The sequence below is a fragment of the Pteropus medius genome, unplaced genomic scaffold (assembly GCF_902729225.1).
Source record: "Pteropus medius unplaced genomic scaffold, Ma_sr-lr_union100, whole genome shotgun sequence".
Classification (NCBI taxonomy): Eukaryota; Metazoa; Chordata; class Mammalia; order Chiroptera; family Pteropodidae; genus Pteropus; species Pteropus medius.
This window is the reverse complement of record NW_024346667.1, coordinates 23,053,427-23,079,084: the sequence shown is the minus strand read 5'-3', so window position 1 is coordinate 23,079,084 and position 25,658 is coordinate 23,053,427. Positions and strand designations below refer to the sequence as shown.

General features: G+C 31.7%; 1 protein-coding gene and 1 pseudogene across 11 annotated transcripts in view; both read right to left on the bottom strand.

The window, feature by feature from the left end:
* Positions 1–25,658, bottom strand: part of RAPGEF2 (Rap guanine nucleotide exchange factor 2) — a 209,779-nt gene that overhangs the window by 86,705 nt on the left and 97,416 nt on the right. For 6 of the 11 annotated variants that reach the window (XM_039876263.1, XM_039876266.1, XM_039876269.1 and 3 more), the window contains exons 5-7: positions 14,410–14,485; positions 12,410–12,577; positions 10,008–10,025 (exon numbers count right to left, since the gene is read on the bottom strand). In XM_039876263.1, the coding sequence (XP_039732197.1) occupies positions 10,008–10,025; positions 12,410–12,577; positions 14,410–14,485 (262 nt within the window). Of the gene's footprint in view, positions 1–10,007; positions 10,026–12,409; positions 12,578–14,409; positions 14,486–21,749; positions 22,801–22,936; positions 23,129–25,658 lie in introns of those variants that run through there. The other 5 variants (XM_039876262.1, XM_039876268.1, XM_039876271.1 and 2 more) reach the window with 4 other exon arrangements.
* Positions 9,651–9,768, bottom strand: LOC120613609 (uncharacterized; annotated as a pseudogene).

Below are 25,658 nucleotides of genomic sequence, written 5' to 3'. Positions count from 1 at the left end.
AAGATACTGCTGAGCACCTATTATATGCTGCGCAAAACATACAAATTGGAGTATAAGATACTATCTGCTTTCAAAGACTACTGGTTCTTCCAAAATGTAATTTTTAACAAACATCTTCATTTTTAAAACCTAATGTCTTCAAATAAATATAAAAATATGTTTTCATAATGGTTCAATAATGCTCATTCTAAAATAAAATGGCAATGTTTATAAATGGAAGCATTAATCTATGGACTTCACTATCAGGAATAGAATTGTGACTGCCCCTCTGATATAATTAAATATATTCCAGACAGGAAATACTTCCAAGCAAATTTGCCTGAAAACAGAAGATTGTCTCAATATAGAAAATTTTCAGATGCCACAGCTATCCTTTAAATGTCCTCTTGAAAAAGAAGTCAGCCTACTGATATGACATGAGCTTCCCTCATAAATAAATGAATAAACAAAGCCCAAACCACACATCTAATTTCTCCCTCTCCTTAAAAGCTCTAAAAAGGCAGAATATTTTACCTATTCATATTTTTGTTGTGCTTCAAAGTTCTTAATTACTACCATGCTGATATTTTAAAAGGCTAATACTAGAATATTCAATTTTATATATCAGACAATTACAATTGTTAGAACTGCTCACAACTGGCCAGATGAGTCAGTCACATTATGGATGATTATATCTCCTGGTTGTGTCATAAAGTAGCAATTCATGGTATTAAAACAGAACAATAAATCTATAATAAAATACTAAACAAAATAAGGCATTCACTCATTCATTCTACACTTGACCCCTGAGACTAAGTGGGATAGAATAGGAGACAAGAAATCAGAAATGAACCTCAGATATCATCCTGATATCTGAGTTCAATAGTGTGACAGACATAAGCAAAATGCATTGTTCATTATAAGAAATGATTATTACTAAATAATTGCCTTAGAACAAATGTATAACAAAACCTATTTTTCTTGATGGCTTGTATTTTATAGGAAATAAACGTTTTTCCAAGGACATATAACAAAATAAAAATTTGTTGGACCAAAATTTAAAAATATATACCACTCAATCCAAAGGACTTTTAAGATGAAAAACAAAAACAAAAATGAATAAGATATTAATATTATACTCAAGCTACTAGAAAGCATGGTATTTACAATAAAGGTAAAATATAGTGAGAAAGAAAATGAGACAATTATTTAAAGGAGAAATTTCTCTAAGTAAGAAATAACGCACAAAGCTACAGTGATCAGTAGCCCCATGGTTAGACATTTCAGCTTTCACCAAGGGAAACTCACTATTTGAAATCCAAGGAGCAGAAACATTTCCAGTCCTGTTCCAAAGGAAACTTTATCTTTTTAGATATTTTGCTTCAGTAGCTGGTTACTGAATCACATTGAACCTCAGAGCACATTATGAGTTGTAATCTACTTTGTGTTGGCAAAGGAAAACTAGTCACTAATGTCTTAAAATAAGTAGAAGAAGCTGATAGAAAAGACAAGGCAATATTTCTAAAAATGAAAACAGATACTCAAAGTAGAGGATAACAAACATAGAAGAGAATTCTAGAAAAACGGTAAGGTTGTTTTAAGAATAAAGAAATTTAAATACATTGCTAGGTTGTTTATTTATTTTACACTACCAAACCAAAACAATTTGTAATAAGTATGACGATCCTGAACATTAACTACTAATCGCCCATAGGATGTTGTTAAAATTACCCCTGGTGCTCATCTTTCTAAAGGAGGGACCTAACTCTAGTCTTAGTGATATTGGCATATGACCAAAACCAATTTTTAAAGGTTCTCTAACAGACACCTTACAGTTATGATTATACCATACTTTCATAACACACCAGCTTTTGCATTAAAAATTTTAAACATTTTATAATTACCTATAATGGCTTAAAATTATCTTAATAGGGAAGGGGAGTCAGAGAACTTTTGGGAAGAAACAGGACTTCAAGCATAATATTCCTGAAGAGAAAAATGCTCTAAATGAAAAATGCTAAATAAAGCAAAAATATCTTTCTTTAAAGATCACTAAGTAACTACAAAATGGATTGACAGTAACCACCGAATACAATTAATATATTTAAAACACAATTATTTAATGTAAAGCCTTTAAAAATTCTTCTAATTCCATCCAAAGTTAACTTAGGATCTTTCCATTTTCTCCTAGTATCTATTAGGGAATTAAGCTGTAAGAAAGAAAAGGAAGTGAGGAGAAAAATCATACAGGAAACAAGGTCAGGGCCCGCTTCGTAGGCCAGTGATTGCTGCAGTTGAACAGGGCTCTGAGCTCAGAAGGACCCCTGCATTTGTTTTTTTCACAGAACATTTTTATTTGAAAAAACAAATAATAGACAAACTATGGTTATTTAGATTTAAGTATTTGGCAGATATTTTCTTGAAAATGAACAAACTGAACTTGTCAATTCAAGGAAAACAGCTGATAGTACTTTGTTTCCCAATGATAAAATTTTAGCTTTCAAATGAAAATTAGGCTTTTGGAAAATCTATATCTAACACCATAAGCTTGACAGCTTCCCAATTACCAAGGCTTTTTTTAAATGAGGCTAGTGGTAACAAATGTGATTTTTTTTTTTTTTGATATTGTATAAGATGCCAAAATTTGGAAGACTGCTTAACTCAGTGACCAATGCATGATTTTTCTAAATCATACATGAGTCAAAAGATCCATTCAATATTCAAGTAAGACAAATAGTTTTTAATAAGAAAAGTTCATTGACATAGTTTTATAGTCTTCATTGCAAGTGGACCGTTAAGAAACTAACACTTGTCAAGTTTTGGTGTAGTGTATCAATAAAATTATTTGAAAAAGCTGTCAAAATACTCCTCCCTTTTCTAACTACCTATCTGTGTGAGGCCAGATTTTCTTCATATACTTTATATACTTCAACCAGAAAAGCATCATCACAACAGAAGTAGATATGAGAACCCAACCATCTTCTATAAAGTCAAATATTAAACATATTTACAAAAGTATAAAATAATGCCGCTTTTCTTATAAGTTTTCTGTTTTGTAAAATACAGTTATTTTCACTTTAAAAATCCTTATACTGCTGTATAATGAGTTTATTATTTAACTAATAAATGAATAAATATTTTAAATTTGTTTCAATTTCTAATACGGCAAGTAATGCTATAGATAATTCATATAAACAGAAGTTTGTTGGAGTCCTCAAAAAGTTTTAAGGAGTTCTGAGATGAAAAAGTTTGACAACTACTGCTCTAAGAGATCAACTAGAAAATAGTCAGCCTCTTAGCTCTTTTAAAGAATCCTAAGCTATCAACTGTCTTTAGATTCCATTAAGACAAAACTCTGTTTTTATGTAAAATACTACTTCAGCTGAAGCCTCTAGCAGCTTAATCTACTTGCAGAATGGTTAACTATTGATACTTTTCCAGTATAACTAAACTTAGTACCAAAAGTAGGCAAACGTTAATACCGAAGAAAAAGAAAAAGACTAAAGCTATCGAGTGCTCATCGATAATGACCATTATCAAGGGCATTAATATCATAGAAAATATCAACGAAGTCCAAGTAATCTCTACATCCCAGTTGGTTAAGGATATGCTTATTATGCAAATTAACAAATCGCAAAATGGATCTTTTTTTCTAAAACCTTTGCTGATTATTCCAAAACTCCTAATGACTCAAAGAGTTTTTTTAAGGTGCGGTTTAAAAATATGTATAAAAAAGATAACAGATGGGAGGGGAGTTGGGGGACGGCAAAAAAAAAAAAGGCAAAGGGATTAAGAGATACAGATGGATAGTTGCAGAATAGACATGGAGATGTAGAGTACAGCATGGGGCAGATGGTTAATAATGTAATAAATATATAAGGGGGAGGAGAGGTACTAGATTTAGTGGGGTGAGCATTTTGCAAGTTACAAGGATCTCTGATCACTGTGCTATATAACTGAAACTGGTATATTATTGTATGCCAACCATAAGTGGGAAAAAAACTCATTGAATTGTACAATGTAAATACAAGTAATTAATTGTCTATTTCAATAAAAACAAAAAAAGATAGAAAGTAAAAGTATGCTAATGATTTGTGAAAAAAATGTTAAAATTATTTTGAGATTTTAACTTTATTTGCTAACACTCCCAAACCAAATGCCTTCTTGATACCCAAACCACGTCGCCAAATATCATTACTATCTTCATAGACATCTGAGTAAAATCAAGACAACTCAAATATTTTCTTTTTCATTCTCAAATGTTTCTCTTCTGAATTACTCCACCATTTATCCCAATCAGTAATTCATATTTCAGATTTGGCCCATTCTGTTATCACACCATTTCTCCTCTAGGCTAGCAATTTCAAATTCTAGGTTACATCCAACTACTCCTATGCTCCAGCTGAAAGACAAAAGGGAAGACAAAAAAAGAAAGCTACCTGATCCCATACTAAATCCATAAGAAACTGCTCTAATAAAAACAAGTATTCAGTAAGGTTTTTTTTCTTCAATAGATTCTATAATTATTTTTGCTCCGAAATGTCTTAAAGTTATTTTTCAATCTATGTATAACTTAAACAGTCACAAAGGATGCTGGGTACATTTGTGAATTGGTTGTGTTCAAGTCAGTCGAAAATGTACTACTGATACTGTTAAAAATACTAAACTGTACACTTAAATATGGTTAAGATGGTAAATTTAAAACTATATATTTTTTAACCCCCAAAAAGAAAAACCACTGAATTACATATACATTTTAAATAGGTGAATTGGATGGTATACGAATTATAACTCAATAAAGCTGTTATTTTTTAAGAAGTGTAAGTTTGCTCCTAATCAGCTTTTTTAAATAAAAATAAGTTTACTACTGAGATACAAATAATGACTAATTTTTTTGAGAGAATAAGGAAGGAAATTTATATACTTAAATATGTATAACATGTAGTAGACATTTTGAAATTATTTTAATATAAATAATTAAAATATTTTCTTTCACGAGTGATTTAAATCTAACATCTATACACTGAATAAAATGCTAGAGTTTCTTCCAGGGGTCAACAGTATCTTCTAGCTAATAAACAGAAAGTCATTCAAAGTTCATAATGTTTCAACACTGGATTCAAAATCAAAAGAGAACATTTCTAGTCACTCAATATTTCAAACAGTAAAAACAGACAACTTAAATGACTGATAATTTAATTGTAAAAAGATCGATTCAGCACTGGTAGGAAACAGGTCTACATATCAAAGATTTTTCCAAAGAAAAGAGACATTTTTCAAATCAGCATGTAGCACTGCAAAATCTCATGACAAAAAACAAATCACATAAGAAATGAAATAGTCCAAGATGAAAAAGATTTTTGCTGTTGAAATTAAAAGCTAAATTTTAGCCAAGTATATTTAAAACATGTACAGGCACAGAGAGCCACCAGTGTTCACAATCAGAGACAGGACAAAGTGGCAGTGATCTTTTGACAAATAAATTGCTTGAAATATTGCATGACTTGCTACACAACACTCTTATTACTTTCAATTTCAAAGTGTAACCAAAGGATGGGTCCAATTATGACATCAATACAAGCTTTCTTTCAAAAAGGAATGAAAGAACAGTAAATCCCAGTGGACATGGTAGTTCTGCAGCAGAGATGATGTAATATATAAAAATAGACATCTTCTAACAGAAGCTGAAACTTGGGTAAACAGCACACTGCATACTATTCTCAACTGCCTTGCATGAATTTGCAATGCATGCTGTTAATAGCATGATAGAAATCTGTTTTAAACTATTTCCTGATTTACATTTCAATTTCTATGCATCTTCTATATTGTAATTCCCCAATCTGTATAAATTAAGACAACATAAATATCTAATTATAACTGCAAGAAAGAGAAATAGTCCCCCCCAAAGCAATCCTAAGAAGACTGTGACCATGCAGATATTTCAACATGCTGCATTTTGCCAGAAACTGCAGCACATATGGCACAGTATTGTTAAGTCCACCTAATGATCAAGACCTTTCCACAGAGAACTTTCTGCAGAGTTTTAAAATGCAACATGATCTAGGTGAAAAGGAACCGGTAAACCTGCTGAGAATGAGTGTGAAAAAGCAAAGGATACTTTTGACACTTCTCTTTAAGGTTCTCTGATGCAAATAATAAAACATCAGGCATAAATACAATAAATAGTATCTGGCAAAATTTGTGTGGGGGGGGTTGGTATACAGCACCCCTCTTTAACACCTTCTGCACACTCCCCCTTTTCTATTCTTTACTCTCCAATTCAGTTTTCACATTTCTATTGAGATTTCCTGGATTAAAGAATATTTTCCTTTGAACCCAGATATTAAGCCATTTAAGAAGCCATGTCTGATTCCTCAAAGTGCCCTGTCTACGTGCTTCCTTGGTACTTGGAATTTCCCATATATTAGTTACCCATTTATTTATCTGTACTCCCTGTGAGAGTATCGGGTCACTGAGAACAAGATTCTGTCAGTCCTGTAGACCTTTATAGCCCTAGCTAGAATCTGGCACAGACCTGAAACAAGGTGGGTATTCAACAAATTTCACTAAATGAATAAAAATACGTAAATGAAAATACGGAGATCTCCTCTCTATGTGTATTCTAAGAAATAGAATACACAAATTTTCTTTAATTCTATCTTATTATAATTCACAAATAGGTATCAATGACAATACTTAAGACAAAGGCTTTACGTCCAATTAAGTAAACAAATGCTTGATGAATTTAAAGAATAATGAAAATACTAAAATTAAGAAATTTTCCCTATATTTGAATAATGACTACATAGGCACATAAACAGATTTTAAAATATCATGAAAAAAATAGTCAGGTGGGATATGATATGAATTGTTAAAAGTTAAAATGCTAGGACCTGAATAATCAAGAAATTAAGTAGATATACAAGTTACTGATACAATACTCAAAACATATTCTCTTACTGTTAAGAAGGAAGTATTAGATTAAATTAAGACCGCAGAAAAGTAAATAAGTGACAAAGCAAAGCCATAAGTAAAAGTATTACCTATTTCTAATTCAAGAACAGTGGCATAAGTCAAAAAGTCTCATGTCAAATAAAAGTAAATAATTACACAAACACTGTAATTTTTTCATGCATCAATTTCTAAACAATTTTTGGAACTACCCAAAACTATCAAAAAGTCCATAACTGAAGATGAAACCAACTTAAATCAAATCTATCTCCTAAAAAAATATTACTTCAGAGATATATAAGATATAACCTAGGAGTGGTTAAATAACCCTTATAAAAAACAGGACTTGTTTTATATTATTAAAAAAGAAATACTTTTAAAAAAAAAAAATGGACTTAGTTACATAAGCCTCATACATGAATCATTCTTACTACATGAGTGCCACGTTTTACAGATATTGTATTATCACTGACTATAATAAACAATTATTCCCATAACGTTATAATATGACATTTAATTCAAATTACATTATATTAACTTAATTTTATGGAATACTTATTATTTTGTACATCTGCACCAAGAACTTTAAATCTCATCTACTGAAAAATTCAATACATAATTATTAAACATTGCTATGAAGTATATGTTCACACTGCAGTTAAGGGCTACTAATAAAATTTGTGGAAGATAACTTTTTATATGACCAACCACTGGGTTTTCATTATTTTGAAAAATTTTACACTGATTAAAACTTTAAGAATATGCTTTATGTTATACCATGTTTAAATTCTCCTAAATCAAATTTGTATAAAACAGAGCCATACTTTTTTGGGCAAGTAGAAGTGGGAGTAGAAAGTCAATCAAAACTGCGAAGTGTGAAGAACATTTTAATTATGCAACCAGCCTAGAAAGGCTGTAAATTTTTGAAATGTCCATTGGTACACATAAACTCCACAATGTAGCCAGGACAAGTTTTTTTCAGCCTTCAGTCTAATATCTCTGTATAATTATTGTTCTTCCCAAACTTTTTCTCATTAAAATGAAGGAGAAATTAAAAAGATGACAGGACAGGTATGTACCAGCTTCTTCATCAGTCCAATAGGTAAAAGTTAAGAAGGTCCTTCCTCCCCTTAAGTCCTACTGCCTCTCCTTCCTCTCCACTGTTATTATGTAATTCAGATTTCCCTACCTACAAAAACTTCTAGAATAAATTACTCACGAATGCAGAGAGGGCCTGTATTTAAGGGTGAAACAAACTTTTCCCCAATGACCCGATTCTGAACCTGGGACAAAGTTAACCTGTCCCAAGTCCCAAGTCCCAAGTCACAAGTCAGTCTCCAAATCTTTCAACATCTGCCAGGAACCTACCTACCACCTGCCTCTATAATCTTTACCCACTCCAAGATTGACTGAAAATTCACGGTGCATCCCATTTTCTGGCTGTTTTAAATACAGCATCAAATACATCTTCAAAAGAACAGAATCCAATATTTTTAATTATGATCATGTTGTTGCCAAAATTAGGTTAAGAATATAATCGAAATGTAAGAAAATGCTAATGAAGCCATCTCCAATCTTCTCTTCTCACTGCATTTTAAAATGCATACTTTCTCTGCAAACCTCACACACTAGCCTTGAAAAAATGTCCTCATCACAGTCTATATGAACTATATGAGTATTCATGTTTCTGAAGAAAATTATTACAATCTGTTTTAAACTGCTGCTACTTATTTAATATTTTTTAAAGTATATGTAAGGAAAGCTCAAAACACTGGTACAATTAAAAATGTATTGATATAGTTTTATCAAATTTAAAAATTGTATAATAAATTCTTAGATTTATATCATTTAAAAATTAGCCGTCCTTCTAAAATACAGAATAGCAATCATGCCACCTGTGGCATTTTAATATGTAGTTTCTTGTACAGAGCATACAGTATCTGCCTCATTTTAATTTGAAAACCTATAGAAACATTTCGCACTTTCAGACAGTTATTATAATAGCCAAAGATATTATATTGATAATAGATTTCTAATATGAATTAAATTTTTCATGATCTTTTTCCTGTGCAACAAGAAAACACAACTATAAATTTTGCTAGTTACATAACCTATTAGTTTCCAGAGAAACCAATCACTTTTAATTCCGTGACTACAAATTCCCCAATAACCCAAATTTGACCCATTATTTCAAAAGAGTATCACTGAAAATCATAGATTAGTCATGTAGTGGCATGAAAGAATTGAGCAAAGGTATTATTAAAGGTCTCTTGATTAAAATATAGAATGAAATAAAAGCATGAAATCTGGTTAAAAATAAAGAGCAAATAAGAATATACAAGCAATTTTAAATCTGAATTTCCTTTTCAATTAAGCCTTTATTCTACCTGATTATAATTTTACCAGTGGTCTCCCAAAATGCTCTCACATTTGGATTTCTGAAATTTAAAGCTTTCACCTATGGCATATAAAATGTAAATTTATAATGGATTCTCCACAAGCTTTCACACAAAAAGCAATTAAACTTCCATTAGGTCTTTCTCTCTTCATTTCTTTATTTGTAAAACAGATTAGTGAAGAACAGTGTCCCACTCATTCTTAAAAATAAATAGGTTGCACTTTAATTTTTTTTTTTTTTTTGCGAGGCAACCCTTGGTTGACCTCACAAATTGCAAGGACATTGTCAGCTTACAATCCCTTATTTTTTTAAATTTATTTTTTATACCTACACCTGGTCTTCCTAGGTGGTCTCCCATCCAAGTACTAACCAGGCCCAACCCTGCTAAGCTTCTGAGATCAAAAGGAATCAGGCTCGTTCAGGGTGGCATGGCCAGAGACTAATTCTTTCTTCAAAGAAGGTGGGCAGTTCACCCCTAGGCCTGCACGAATAAAGCAGCCTGTGCCATAACCTAAACCACTAATAGCTTCAAATTTTTAAGAGATTTTACTAATTCAAGGCAAAATACAAAAGAACAAGACCAAGCAAAACACATCAATATTATAAACTCATTAGTTACAATGCAAATTCACAAATAAACTTAGATTAGTATTAGGAGACCACACACAAATTACAATACCTGAGATTTAGTGCATTCCTTTGAGCCAAAATGAAATGAGTGCCATAAAGGAGGAAAGGAAAAGATGAGAATTATCAGACATGCTATATAGTACATCTGCCAAAATGAAGATAATGTTAAAATTAGGTTAAGAATGATCATATAGAATTGGCTATATGTACAATGTTCTCTATGTTCTTTAGCCATGCACTTGAAATCATTTAAAAATCACCTGTGAAATATGATCATGCATCTTATAAATAAACTTTTCATCCTTAGTCCCATCCTAGTAGGGTACTTTCAAAGTGAATTATTTCTTAAGAATAAAATGACTTAGGACTAATGTAGAAGAGCAATTTTCATTTAATTCTTTTTAGTCTGTGGTATTATGTATATAAAACAAAACTGTTTACCTAAGTTAAAATCAAATAGTTAGAGTAAAACAATACATATTATATAATTAAAACACAATTTGCACAAAAAAAAAAAACAGAATCCAATATTTTCAATTAAAAGCATGTTGTTGCCAATCTAAATTCATTTAGTAAAAATAATATCAACATGTTACACATTAGTAAACCAGCACACAATCCATTAGCAATCAAGTTAAATTTTTCATCCTAGTTCTGAATTTTCCCTAAACAAAAGTAACCTGTTGACCAGGTAAGACTTTTTTTTAAAACCACTTAAAAAAACAGTAAGCTTATAATAAAATATACACACACACATTTTAAAAATTAGATGAAAAATGGAGTGATGTAGGGAAAGTGAATGATGTATTCCATAGAGGAGGAACATGAGTATGGGAGAGATAAACAGTTATAAAATGATCCTCCCACATTAAGTGTGACAAATATGACTATAAAATTAAACCAATCAGCATTAATACTGAATTTTAAGTAATCAAGACTCCTGCTAACTATTTTAGTATGGAATCTGATGTGAAAAAATAATTATAAAGCAGAAAGTATATTAGCAATATTAGTACTTGGCTAAAATATTGTAACATATTATGCCAGTAATATGTGCAACTATTTTTAATCTATGTTTCCTTCTTCCATGATGTTACATCAACACTAAAAATACTACCTTCTTTAACAGACAATGGTAACAAAAAAACCTTTCATAGATTTTTTTTTTGTTAATACCAAGTCTCTCCAACAGACAAAGCTGCCTTTATGATGAGCAAAAAGCAACCCTTTCCAAATGAGCTCAATGAAAGGATTCAACTATGAAATTCATGTTAAATTAAAATAGTGCATGGGTACTGAGAGGAGTAGGCGGGTAGCTGGTGGTCAAAACTGCTTAAATATTCAAATACAAAGAGCCCTCACATACGGAACATGTGAAGTGTGGGTATAAAATATATCATTTAAAGTTACTATATATTGAGTACATAGTTTTAAGTCTATATACATCTTCCCAGGCTTTTTGCAGTTATACTTATGTGTAAAAGAAATAAAAATCGGTAAAAAAAAAAAAAAAAAAAAAAAAGAGAGAAAGAGAAATGTAAATAGTTCTCAATTTCTAATTTTTTTTATATTTTGAAATCAATTTCACATATAATGACTACTCATTTGATGATATTATATGTATAGATAAAACACCTTTGGCCTTATTATGACATATATAAATTCAAGCTACTTTCTTTTTGAAAATAGAAATCCTCAATTATATTTGCAACTATTTTAGATTGGCCATCAGGGGAAATATGCATAGTGCAAACTAAGCAGAAAAAAAAAATAAGAAAAATAATGCTTAAAATTGCTTATATTGGAGTCTTGTACAAATCACTCATCTGTTCCTTGGTTTCCTCAACATAAAAATTTTGTTTATCAAATATTGATGAATAATAATTCATAAATTCAAATGACAATCGAACGGGCTATGGCATTTAAGAGAACCTTGTCACGTATTAGAAATACTTCAGACAATCTTTACAGTGGGATTTTAAAAAGCATCATTTCAAATTATGCTTATCTCACTTCATCAGATGTTTAAAAATTCTCAGATAATAATCTTGGAATGGTAGGAAAAGCTTTGAAAATAATGTTATGCACACACACAGTTGTTGGAAGAAAAAAAAAAAACAGGTATACCAGTTATTCGGGTGAAGGGTGCGCTAAAATTTTAGACTAAGTTAAGAATTTAAAATACCTGAATTAAAACTGTACATGCTGATCAGAAAGCTGATCTTCAGAGAACATTTTAAGAAATAAAAAACTAATCAATGTATTTTGGTATCTTATTTTGATGCTCTTTAAAATGTATTCATATTAAGTGTGTTTGCAGCAAATATGCACTTTGGAGATGTATATCACAGAAAGGAATTATTCATCAAAAATAGAAAATTTAAGTCTTTTCACAAAACTCCCAACAAAAGAAACTAGAAATAAACAGAAATATCATACTTGCATACTTACCGTATGATAGCCTCTAGGCAGAGGTGGTTTGCCCACAGGATAAGGATCCACAGTGTCAATAATTGTTTGTCTTTCACCTTTCTGGTTGATTTTTCTAAATCTCCTCCGAGACTGTCGATGAGAAGCTTGACGCTGAAAATATTCTTCATTTTCATCCATATAGTCCACCTGAAATAAAACCCCCCAAAATTTCATTTCTTCAAATACAACATTCCATGTTAATATTAGATACAGGATAAAACTTACAGACAGTCCATATTTATTCATTTTGCAAAGACATTTGTAGATAAAATATCTAAACAGACTTTAAGTGTGTTTGAACTTCTCTGGAACTAATTGGCTTTGAGTAACTTTTCTTTTATGAAGAGGCATTTTCAGTTCCACTTAGGACAATATGGGTAACATTTGAATTTCCTGCAGTTTCAATGGAGAGGATATTTTCAGTAGTCTTTGTACCGATTTAGTAGTGAAAGTACTCACTGGATACATTACCACGCATTGTGAAAGCAAGTGCCCCATTGTTAACTAAAGCACAAAAACTCCAATGTATATGAGTAAATCTGCAAAAACCCCCGAATCCCAAATTACTTAAACAAGATTGCTAGTAGAATGGCTAAGGGTTTCTCTTCCTACTTTTATTCTTGGATTCAGTTTCTTTTTGTTATAAATAGTGTTATTTTAAAAAAAATAATAATTCCTCATTTTAAACATTTTAGAAACTCTGATGAATGGATTGATATAGACTAAAAGTTACATTAGGTTAATCCTCATCATATTATATAATGAAAATGTGACTGCTCACAAGAGAGGCATATTTAGATGCTAAAACTATTCTCATGCTGGCAAACCTGGTAGTTTGTACATTCAGGAAGTATAAAATCCTCAAGTAGGACTGAAGATCAAAAAGCCTTCAGAAAAACCCAAAAATAGCACTAACGGAGGCCAAGATCTCCAGGAACTATCTAAAATTTTTTTAAGACCTGTTGCAACAAGATCCTATATCTGACTACATTTTTCCAATCCTGTATCTTTACTCACCACCGTGCCACTTTCTCACTTAAGAGTAAATTATGTGAAATTTTACCAAAAGTTTCACCAGTTGTCACTGGGAAGTTCTTTTCTGATGAAATTCCTCTTTTACATCATAGGGAAAAACCCTATATCTTTTCTGAAAATAGACTGTAGTCTACCAAATACTTTATTAATGTGAAGTAAAAGTTTCCATTATTATTTATAATAGGCCATCATTTATTTTATCAAGTTTTCCTTCCCAGATAAGATGCTGGATGGAGAATAACATGAATATTAATATCAACTGAACATCTACACTGAGAGTTCCTTCCATCTCATTTTTGTTGCTGATTTTATAAAAAGGGGTCATACTATCCTATTTAAAATCACTTTTACATAGTAAGGAAGAATGTGACAGGCTTTTTTTAAAGCATCAAAAAATGATACTAATATTTATTTTAACATATGTTTTATATATATCTTATCTAAATATAATTTTTTAATTACACAATTCAGTTAAAAGATAAAGATCTCAACAAACCATTTAACCAGCAAACAAGTTCCCCAATTTTCTTTCAATTAGTTAAAAGAACTGAAGTGATTTCCTTATGGTAACTGTTGCCTGAGTACATATCACTGTGACTCATTTAAATATCTCACTTATTTCAATCAATATTTGGAGAGCTAATATCCTGCTATTCAAAGATTCTCCTAAAATTTCAATTAAATGGTATAACCACAGTTTGATTTACAAAGTTCAATCATCAAACATTTAGGTACTTGTACTCTTTAGACTTTCTATCTTTTTCATTTAATTAAATCCTATAAATAATTACAATATTATGAACTCAAATTCTAATAAAAAATTATTAAATTAATATATCCAAACTTATAAAATATACAATATGCTATTATAAGTAGTTCATGAAAATGCTTTTATTTCATAACATTTTTTAGGGGGAAAAAAGTCTTCACAAGAGTATTCTTACCACGATCATTTCAGAAGGCTCCAATACAATGCATTCACAGCCACGTCTAAAGCTTCCTGCAGAACGCTTGCCAAAACTAGAGAAGAAAAAAAAGATTTAGGGAATATAAATTGTGAATTTAAGCCAATCCTCAAGAAAAATAAAAATGAAAAACAAAAGTAGCTACAAAAAGTACACACTGGAGAAAGAGAAACTATCTTTAATCATTATTCACAAAAAACAACACGGAACCATTAGCTTTCTGGAAATTCCAACACAATGTTTTCAAATGAATAATGTAGGTAAAGGAGAATCAACATGAACATGTTTTATGTTAAGCTGTTTTAAATCATTTCCAGTTAGATGAAGATTTAGAGTATTCTAATAGGGATGGGAATTGAATCAATGGCAAACTATAAAAATATCCAAAGAAAGTATAAAGTATATGCAGTCTCTTCTATAACTTAAGCCACTTAGGTTAAACATTTCTTTCACCTACACAGTATACTTAATTTTCTAAATTTTCAAATCAACTTATGCTAAAATTTGTTAAAAAAAAAAAAATGGTACTTAACCCGAAGACACTTTGTCCTTAGCTATAAAGAGATTTAAGTGGATATGCATACTAAAAGCCCATTCCTCCTGAAAACTTCGCACTAGAGAACTCAAACATGGCAACTTTGCCTTCTCTGTGAGAACAAGCATCTTAACACTAGAGCGGATTTATTCTGTCTGACATACCTATATGCCAACTAGAATCATGAAGAGAAAATCTTGGCCAAGCTAGGTAATCCTGACTTGCTCTACAAATGTATGCCTACCCCTCTGCCCATTCACAACTGCAAAAATCTTCCCTTCCCCTCAGTTAACATTTTTAGTAATTATTTTTTAATAACTTATCCTTGAGAAAAATGAGAAAAAAATTCTTCCAAAAAACTATTTATCAAACAATTTTTTCCAAGTTAATTACACGATTCGAGTGAATTGCTATGAAAATTCTTGTTCCATTTAGAATCCTCTTTAAAAATGGTGGTACACAATGTATCAAACTATAGTGAAAAAGTCATGTAAGATGAAGAGAAAAAGAAAGTCAACGTTTCACTGTATTGTGATCCCCGTCAAACCAACTTGACCATTCTCATATTCTAAAGTTTACTCATTTGTAAGATGATCAGGTTAGACTAGCCCATCACTTAAGTCCTTTCCTGCTCCAAAATTCTATTTTTATGAAAATCAAAAACAGGACTATACTTAGTATATCTGAAAAATTCTTTTAAAAATATTCATACATACATTTATATACACATTCTTACACAAGCATACATATTAAGAGTGCTTTTTTAAAGTGAAAAAAATTGCCAAAAAAATATAATAAATCTATTTTCCTTGTCATGTTATTTTTCATACAATTAAAATGACCTGAATTTTTAAATATTTTTTTTGGTTTACAACTAAATAGCACTAAAAGTACATAAAATCTTCACTGCACACAAAAATTTGTTTCTGGTTTCTGAAACCACAAATTGCAATTTAATTTTTTACAGTCAAGCTTATAATTTAATGGTACACTAGAAATTAAGAAATAATCTCAATGTATTAGTAAAATATATGGCAGGTTTTACGGCATCGTTGGCCATTTAATCCTGTTATATAACTAGCTAAAAATATACATTGTGTGTTTAAGGTTTATTAATAATAAAATAACATTAAAATCCAAAGAAAATCAAGACTGTGACTCTAAGTTTTATCCTATTAAGTTATAGAACTAGACAGTTTTTATAAACATAATGATCAAATGATTTTCCTTTTTTAAAAATTTATTTAGTAAAAAAATCATAAATATTTATAATATATACAATGTTCATATAAAAAAATAACATGTTTTACAAATTTTTGCAACAAAAGGGGTAAAGTCCACACAAATAAACTCTATGGTAGTCATTTATTTTATGCCTAATTCTTGCACCAACAACTCACTATTTCAGAATTAAGGCTATAAACTCTCTCAGCAATTAGCCATCAGTTCAATAGAAATTTGTGGCTAGTAAGAAATTCACGTTTTTATTTATATTAACACAATTATTTTAGGGATGAAAAGTTTGCATACCCTAAAATGTGCTATACAAATATCTCCATGAAAATTTTCTAGGAAGTTAGCTGTACCAGAATCTGATGAAACTCTGTTTGAGCCACAAAACGCTCAAGTTCTACTGACCATTACTAAGAAGTGAATAATAGGAAAAAGAGTAGACCCTCCATCAGATTAATTTCTTGAATATGCTGAGCGGAGGAGGCCAATGCACACAGAATACATTCTAGCAAGGCAGAATAAATGACTTTATTTATTCAAAAATCTATTTTTTCAAACACAGACAAGAACCCAGAGGAAAGAATAGCCTCAAAAGAGCCAAAGCATAGGTCATAACTGCACAGGCTGGGCCTCATCAATGCAGAGCCTCCTCCTGACTCTCTTGGTGAGATGACTTACTCTTGGCTTACAAACCAGAAGCTGTAGGGTAAGAGGAAAGGGGGGAGTAATGAAGAAAGTCAGCTAGAAAATTCATTAAATTCACAACATACTTTTGCCTCTACTGTCTTATTCTTTGAAACAATAATATATACACAAAAGTAAATATCACTATTTAATAAGTTTTCAAAAATCTTTGACCAAGTTTTATACAAATAAACTCTTAAAAATTCAGTTCTGGAAAATAAGTGTAGAGATTAAAAAAAAAAAAGGCAACCAGATAGAGACATAGAGGAGATAAGAATCCCCCACAGATGACCTTAAGATCAATTCTTTGAAATATTTTAGGTGATAGTACAAAGAAATGGAGAGAAATCTTCAGGTTTGCAAATGACACAGACTTTTAGATAGTAAAACATAAAACAAAGCCAGTAAGAATAAAGACATTTAATGAAGTTGTATGTAAGTACAAGAAAGCACTAATGAGAGGATCCAATGTGCAAATGAAATATTCTTTGTAAAAAGTGACCAAACGCACACAGCATTTAGTATACTAAAAAATAAAGGGTTCTCATGTTTCAGTTTAAAAAAAAATGAAAAACAGACGTCTTTAAAGACATTAGCACAGTAAGCTGCTAACATAAAAAAACAACAACAAAGACATGCCTCAATGATGGACACACCAGAAAGGAAAAAAAATAAAAATTAATATACATATCCTTATAGGACACCATGTAAATCTATGCTAGAACCTTGCCCTAAAAAAGTTTTTAAGAGGTAAAACACAAAACCAAAAAGTTTCCAACCCAAACCTAAGAGAATCCAAAGGGTTTTTCTACAAGACCAGGGGCACAAATTAAAAGAATACTTCATTCAGTCTTAATAATAGCAGCTGAAAGTTGGTATCATTTCAGTTTCTAAAACAATGATTTAAGAAAATTTAGAAATGATACAGATTAAAGTAACTGGGTAACTTAAAAGTATGCTACAATCCTTACGGGGTTTAAGAAAAGTCTAAAATAGGTAAGGACTGTTCAAAAGCCATGGGACTTGACTATATTCTGCTCCAAATTCTTGGTGCGACTCTCAGAAATGGACAAATAATCCTATCAAATGCTTCTTTTTTGTTATTATGTCTTATAAAAGATTATACGAAGTGATCTACGGACTCAACGCAATCCTTATTAAAATCTCACCAGTCTTTTCTGTAGAATGTAAAAGCCAATCTTCAAATTCATACGGAATTGCAAGAGGCCCTAATGAGCCAGGGTTGAAAAAGAACAAATTCAGAGGACTCACACTTCTTGAGTTTGAAATGTCCTACAAAGCTGTAGTAATCAAAACAGTGTGGTACTGGCCTAAGGACAGACATAAATGAAATAAAATTGAGAGACTACAAATAAACTCACATATCTGTGGCCAACTAAATTTTGATAAGGGCTCCACATTCATTCAATGAGGGAAGAAAAGTTTCTTCAACAAATGTGTGAGACAATTGTATTTATACATGAAAAAGAATAAAGCTGGGCTCCTACCTCTCACCATGTATTAAAAATCAACTCAAAATGGATCACTGACTTAAAGAGTCAAAACCGTAAAACCCTTACAAAAAATAGGGATAAGTCCTCATCACCTTGGATTCAGCAATTGATTTTTAGATATGACACTAAAAGCACAAGTGGCAAAAGGAAAAATAGATAAATTGAACTTCATCAAAATTAAAAACTTCTGTGCATCAAAGAACATTATCAAGAAACCGAAAAGAGAGTCTACACAATGGGAGAATATATATGCAAATCAAATATCTGAGGAGGGTTTAACGTCTAGAATATGTAAAGAATTCAACAACAAAAAGACAAACAACCCAATTAAAAAAAGGCAAACGGCTTGATAAATCTTTGTCCAAAGACGATATACAAGTAGCCAATAAGAACATGAATTGTTCAACATTCTTAGTCATTAGAGCAAAGCAAATCAAAACCACAATGGCATACAATTTCTTATGTGATACCAGATGTGAATAAGATACTAGGATAGCTATAATTAAAAAATAATAATAATAATAATAACAAGTGTGGAAAAAAAGAATATAGAGAACTTGGAACCCTTGTCCTTTGCTGGTGGGAACATAAAATGGTGCAGTCACACTGTAAAACAGTTTGGCACTTCCTCTAAAAGTTAAACATAGAATTACCATGTGAACCAACAATTCTACTACTAGATAAATACTCAAAATATTGAAAACAGGAACTCAAGTAGATATTTGTACACCAATGTTCACTGCAGCATTATTCACAACAGCCAAAAGGTGAAAACAATGAAAGCTGGTTATATATATGGTATGAACAATTTTTAAAAAGTCTTATAAGAGAAACTTATCAAGAAGATTTTTGTTTTAGAGGCTTTTGTTTTAGATTTTTGTTTCTTAGCAAAATTCTGGGACCTGAATAAGAAAAAGTAGGAACTCTACTTTGACCAAACCTTAGGGACAAAGGAAGAGTTAAGTTCAATGACTGAACTATACCATTGATAAACCTGGAACCAGTCCCTTTTCTACATTAATTTAGCAATGAAGCGATAGAAGTTGTGGGTAAAAGGAAAATTAGGAAGAGATTTAAAAAGTTAACAAATATTACTGAAATATTTAAAATCAGAGTTCTGAAGACAGTCAATTATACCTACATTTTTCTTTCACCCAGCATTAATCCCACTTTTATTTCATCCCTGGCCATAAATTAGAGGTCACTTCCCGCCATCATATCTCCACATATGTATAGGGGGAGAGAGAGAATTTTGCTTCCTCTTCCTTTCCAAATGATTATTGGACACATATTACAATAAATATAAACCCTGTGATCAATATAGAGCTTATAAGAAACTCACTAAATATGGCCCCTAATCTTTAGCTTGTGTTCTATGACAGATTAATACAAAAGAAGCTGTGATAACAGGCAGAACAGTGAGCATCATGAGTTTAATAAAAATAATGCCATATTTTCTCCTATATCATAAACTATAATGAATTTATAGAATTTCAGAGTTGATAAAAAACTTTTAAAATTATATAGTATAAAGGGTCTCTTGGCATCTTTTTCTCTTCAGTTTCACACCTGAAAGTATGGCATAATCCATTGTGCTACATCGAAGTCCTCAGTAAATTATATAAATGTCTAACCACTATGCTGTATACCTGAAACTAATATAAAATAATATCGAATGCCAAGTCTAATTGAAGAATAAAAATTACAAAAAAAAAAAGTCTTTAAACATTTGGATCTAGAAAAAGGCATCCAATTGATTACAATATGTATGTCTATGTCACCTTAAACTCCCTATGAGGACTTGCCCCTCCAGTGCAATTCTCATTTCACAATTGGAGAAACTGAGCCAACCCACCTAAAAGTCAATTCAATGAGAAGCCTCAAATGACAAATTAGACTCTGTAATGTAGGATTCTGCTGTACGGACATTGACCTTACCCTTCTCTTGCTCTCTTCTGTAGCCCCTTTTCCACATTCGATAACATAAACTCTAGTCTTTGGTGAGCTTGACACTTATGAGGAACAATTCTTGGATCTCCTCAGGAATACTGCTACACTGGCTCACATTTACCCAATGACAAGGGGGTAACAGAGCGTTGTTGAAAAGTGGATTCTCAGAGGCTGGCTAAGCTCACTCACTAGCTAATTGAGGGAAAAATACAAATCAGCTTTTGTAATTCAGAAGGCGATTCAAATTCATCAAAATTACAAATGACCATCAAGAGCCTGGGGGTTACCCTGGAATAGTCAAAGATTTGAATGTCAAATCTATAAAAACCTTGCCTCCTCAGGCAGCTGCTGCCAGAACTTCAACTAATAGAACATCTGCTTCTTTGAAATGGCACTTGTAACACCACATACCAAGATAAACAAAGATATTTTTAAACTACAAACTCTTTAATTTTTAAAGTGACATAGCTTATTTTTTACTTTGAATTAAAATATGTTTTAAAGTTAATCGCAGTCTTCTAGTAGTTTACCTTTCTATGTGTACATACTTATGTGTATATATGCATTGTGCAAGACATAAACAGAATATACGTATGAATAACTGTCTTTCAAAAATGAGAAAGATGTAGGTAACGGTTATTAATGAGTCTTGGCCCGAATACTTAAAAATCTGTTAGTCTTTTCTATACTAGATACCAGCCTTTTGTAAGAGGCTATTAAGTCAGAGAGAAGGAGATAGGAAGAGACAGATTTGTTTAAGAATGTTGACAGTCTTCTGGTTCTACACAGTATGAAAATTTAATTATTATAGTCTATTTTAAAACTTTCTAAATTGTTTTGTATAAATACATGGTACAGCGCGGCTTTCAAAATTCAACTTCAATGTATTTCAAAAATATCCTTATAATCTTATGTTAACCAAATGACAACTAAGTAATGCAGGTTTACTTTGAGTCAATCTACTGGTTCTCTGAGATATTTTTAAAAAGAAATTAAACTCACAACAAATAATTAATGAAAAAAACATCTGCAGCGTTACAAGGAGATTATTCCTAAATGCTCCTATTCTCTTAGTACAACTAATTGAAGAACAGTTGCTACAAAAACAGTTTAACAATTCAAATTTTCATTCCCATTAAATCGAGTATTTGCTAAACTTTTAGTACATAACATAGTAAGAATTAAAAATTGTTCCCAAAATTGAAATAAACTAAGTTCCATATTTTTACAGGTACAAAATTGAATGACTTTATAGTACCAAAAATATGCAGACTAAAAATTATGAAATAACTAGTTTTCTACATAATGTAGAATAGAGAAAAATTTAATAGCCTGATAAACTTTCTTTTAAGTTCAAGACTCACAACAAGAGAGCATAAATGTTTGAGAATATAAAGTCTTACCTAGTTTTCATAAATACCCATAGGTAATGATATACCGGACAGGGTGTTGCAGCCTCTTACTCTGGTAAGGCCATCCTTTTCTAAGTTTCTGTGACCACATTTTCCCCTCCCAAGTCGATTCAAGAGCACCAGCATGCGTTTCCACGAAAGGCAGTCACTGAACACAGAAGCCTCTTCTATCAGTGTCCCTAAACTCGCCCTTTGTATGGGCCTCCACATTCTTGCTGTACGTCACAACTGCCCAGTGGAATGCATGCCTCGGTATTGGAATGTAAACTTACTCATGTCGGGCTATACCCTGTAGGGCAATATACAGCACTCAAACTGAGATTATACTGGTAGGCAATCCTAATTGACAAAGAGATTAAAAATGTAATACTCCAAGATATCAATTTTTCATGCCTTCATTTCTAGAAAATGATAAGCAGTTACAAAATTTTACTTTCTTCCTTTAAATCTAACTAGATGACTGGAATGATGCATTCAAACAAAAATCAATGTACTTATTTAGGACTTACAAAAAAATATTCACATTAATACTGTTTTTAGATAGCAGAATGCCAGTCAATGTCAAGAAAAAAAATCTAACAAGAAAGTGCTGAGGCCATCAATTTCATTCTCAAAAATCAGTAGAATACACAGGAATAAATTTTAATAGAATAAATCATTTAAGAAGAAAGTGATTTGAAAGACTTACTAGAAAAATGCATTTAATGTATTTTTAAATCTCTGGTCTTCACTCCTTAGTTTAACAATGAAAAAAGTAATAGCTATTTAAAACAAAAACATACACACATCAAGCACATGTATAAGGCTGCATGTGTGTGTAAATTACAAACTGTTTATAAAGCATGGCTTTTAACAGGCTCATATTTCAGAAGTCACTACTTGGGAAAACTAAACATACAATTAAGCATCTCTAAATTTCTTTCAAGGCTCATTTAGAAATATTTTAACAATAATAAATGTACACAAATGAACAGGTTTGTTCCTCTGCACAGTGACTCTCAACATTTAACCTTTGCTTATAACAGAGCACAAGAAAAAAATTTCAAGCAGAGGCCTCATAGCTGTGTTTTCCCCTATGCTCATTTCTCAGTAGCCCGTTGTCTATTTAACTACAGGAGAAGTACTAAATATTTGAGATTTATGTTATGAACATTTTGATTCTTTTAAAAAAATCTAACCTGCACTGTCTTCAACAGTATCTTTGAAGCACCAGTAAGCGCAGAAGTGCTGCCACCTTCTATAGGAGCTCTTTTCTCTGCAGCAACGGGTACTCCCCATTCCCCCTGTGTGTTTTCTCTCAGTGAGACCATGCGGCTGTAGCTTGTGCAGAGAGCCAACATTCCTTCTGAAGGCTAATTTCCTGCTTCGATGACCCACCCACCCCTGCTGGCTGCAGTTATGTGTTACGCATGTGGTATGGGCACTGTTTCCGCATACCAGCCTCATGACCTCAGCGGCTGCCTGACAGCCGCTCTTTATCAATTTCTATTAATTCATTATCTACTCTCCTGTAAGTCAAGGGCAAGTAGGAAAATCTGCAATGTCTGCTCTCCTATGAGTCTTCAAGGTCAAATGCTTAGATGTGCTCAGCAATGCAATGTTGTTATTAAAATTTACTCAAGTGTACTACACGCATTACTCTCCACCAAAGGGATGCTGAACTGCTTACCTGGTTTGAAGGATTATCATGGAAAAGACTAGAATAAATTTAAATTGAAACAACATGTGAAAAGTTGAAAAGAGGCTGATTTTCTTCATGTTTCCCTGTCAAGAATAAAAAGGTGGATCTTACCTCGGCTGTACTGGGGTGAAGAGAGCAAGCAGATTTTCTCTCTTGCCACAATCTAAACCAGCAAAGGACAGTAGTGTGATGATGACTACACTTTGGTAGTGTCTATGTCCTCGTGACCAAACAGCTAGAGAACAGCTCAGCTAAATTGATCTGCTGCTATCAGTCTACACAGTGGCACAAACAGGTCTCTGCTGATCACAGTGCTTTGTATGCAGATGGCAGCTGATCAGTTTGTATAAAAGTTATGGTCCATAACAGCTTTCCCCTTAGGCATAGAGACACATGACTTATCCAAATGCCCTTGTTAAATGGTCGCCATTTCATTGTGCACAACTCACTATGTATGGGTTGAAGAGACAAGGAAGCTTAGCTCTAATATCTTATCTAAAAATGACCTAATTTTTTTAAAAATTCATTAGAGGAAAAATAAACAATTATATTAAGAAATAACCAAACAGATCTAAGTAACTCGTTAATGAGAAAAATGGTCGATCAATCAAATGAACAGTTGAGATTGGCCCTAAACCAGAAAGAAGATGAAGTGATTTCAAGAATGGTAACCAAACATTCAATATCCTTTAAAGTCCTACATGAATGGCACAACCTCCCAAAAATCTGGCATATGCCATAAAAGCAGTTGAAATAAAAGGCATGTCTTTGTAAGTGAGAACGTGAACAAATAATTCAGGCCACTTGAATAATATTGCATTTATAATTTTTAGAAATTAAAAAAACAAATTTCCAAGAAAGGAAAAGCATAAACACATACATATAATTTCTTACAAAGAAATTAAGTATAAAATGTCAATTTATTTAATGCAACTGAATGAAACATGGACATTTTTCACATGCTGCACTTAGCTTGTTTCATCTTGTTTTGTAGGTAATTTTTCCTTCTGATTCCACCAATAGGTAACACTGACAATATTGTTTAACCTCTATTTCAGATCTTCCATTATAGAATGAAGTGGTAAAATCCTACTACTTATCACCAAAAATAAATACTTAGGAATAAATTCAACAAAGAATGTGCATGACCTGTACACTGAAAACTACAATGGGGTACCAACCTTGCAAATGGAAATTATATAAGACAAAGAAAAGATGAGACATACCATGTTCATGGTTTAGAAGGCTTGATATCATTAGGATTATAAACCTTCCCACACCGATCTATAGATTCAGTGCCAATTCCAACCAAATCCTAACAAACATTTAACACTGACAAGCTAATTTTAGAATTTACACAGAAAGGCAAAGATATAGAAAAGCTAAAACAATTTTGATAAAGTACAAAGATGGGGATTTACCTACATAATTTCAAAAGTTACTATAAAGCTACACAAATGAACACAAAGTGGTATTCGTAAGACATGTGGATTGATTTAGAAGAAAGACTCCAGAAATAGACCTAAACAAATACGGTCAACTGATTTTGAACAAATGTGCCAAGGAATTTTAATGGATTAAAAAAAATATTCTTCTCATGTCTATCACCACACAACAAGATTAACTCAAAATGGATTAAGGATCTAAATATAAAACCTGAAATAATAAATTGCATAGAAGAAAACATATGTACTAAACTGACAGATCTTAAATTTGAAGAGAATTTTATGAATTTGACCTCAAAGGCAAGGGAAGTAAAAGCAAAAATAAATGAATGGGGCTATATCAAACTAAAAATTTGCCAGCAAAAGAAACTGTCTACAATGCAAAGAGACAACCTTCTGAAAATATATTTATAAGCAACGCCTCTGATAAGGGGTTAATATCCAAAATATACACAGAACTTATACAACTCAGTAACAACAAAAAAAACAAAAACAAACAATCAAATTAAAAAATAGGCAGAGGAACTGAACAGACACTTCTCCCAAAAAGACATACAAATGGCCAACAAACATGAAAGGATAATCAACTTCACTAGCTATTAGGGAAATGCAAATCAAAATCACAATGAGATACCATCTCACACATGTTAGAATGGCTATTGTCAACACAACAAGTAATAACAAGTGTGGGAGAGGATGAGGAGAAAAAGGAATCCTCATATACTGCTGGTGGGACTGCAAATTGGTCCAATCACTATGAAAAACAGTAATGGA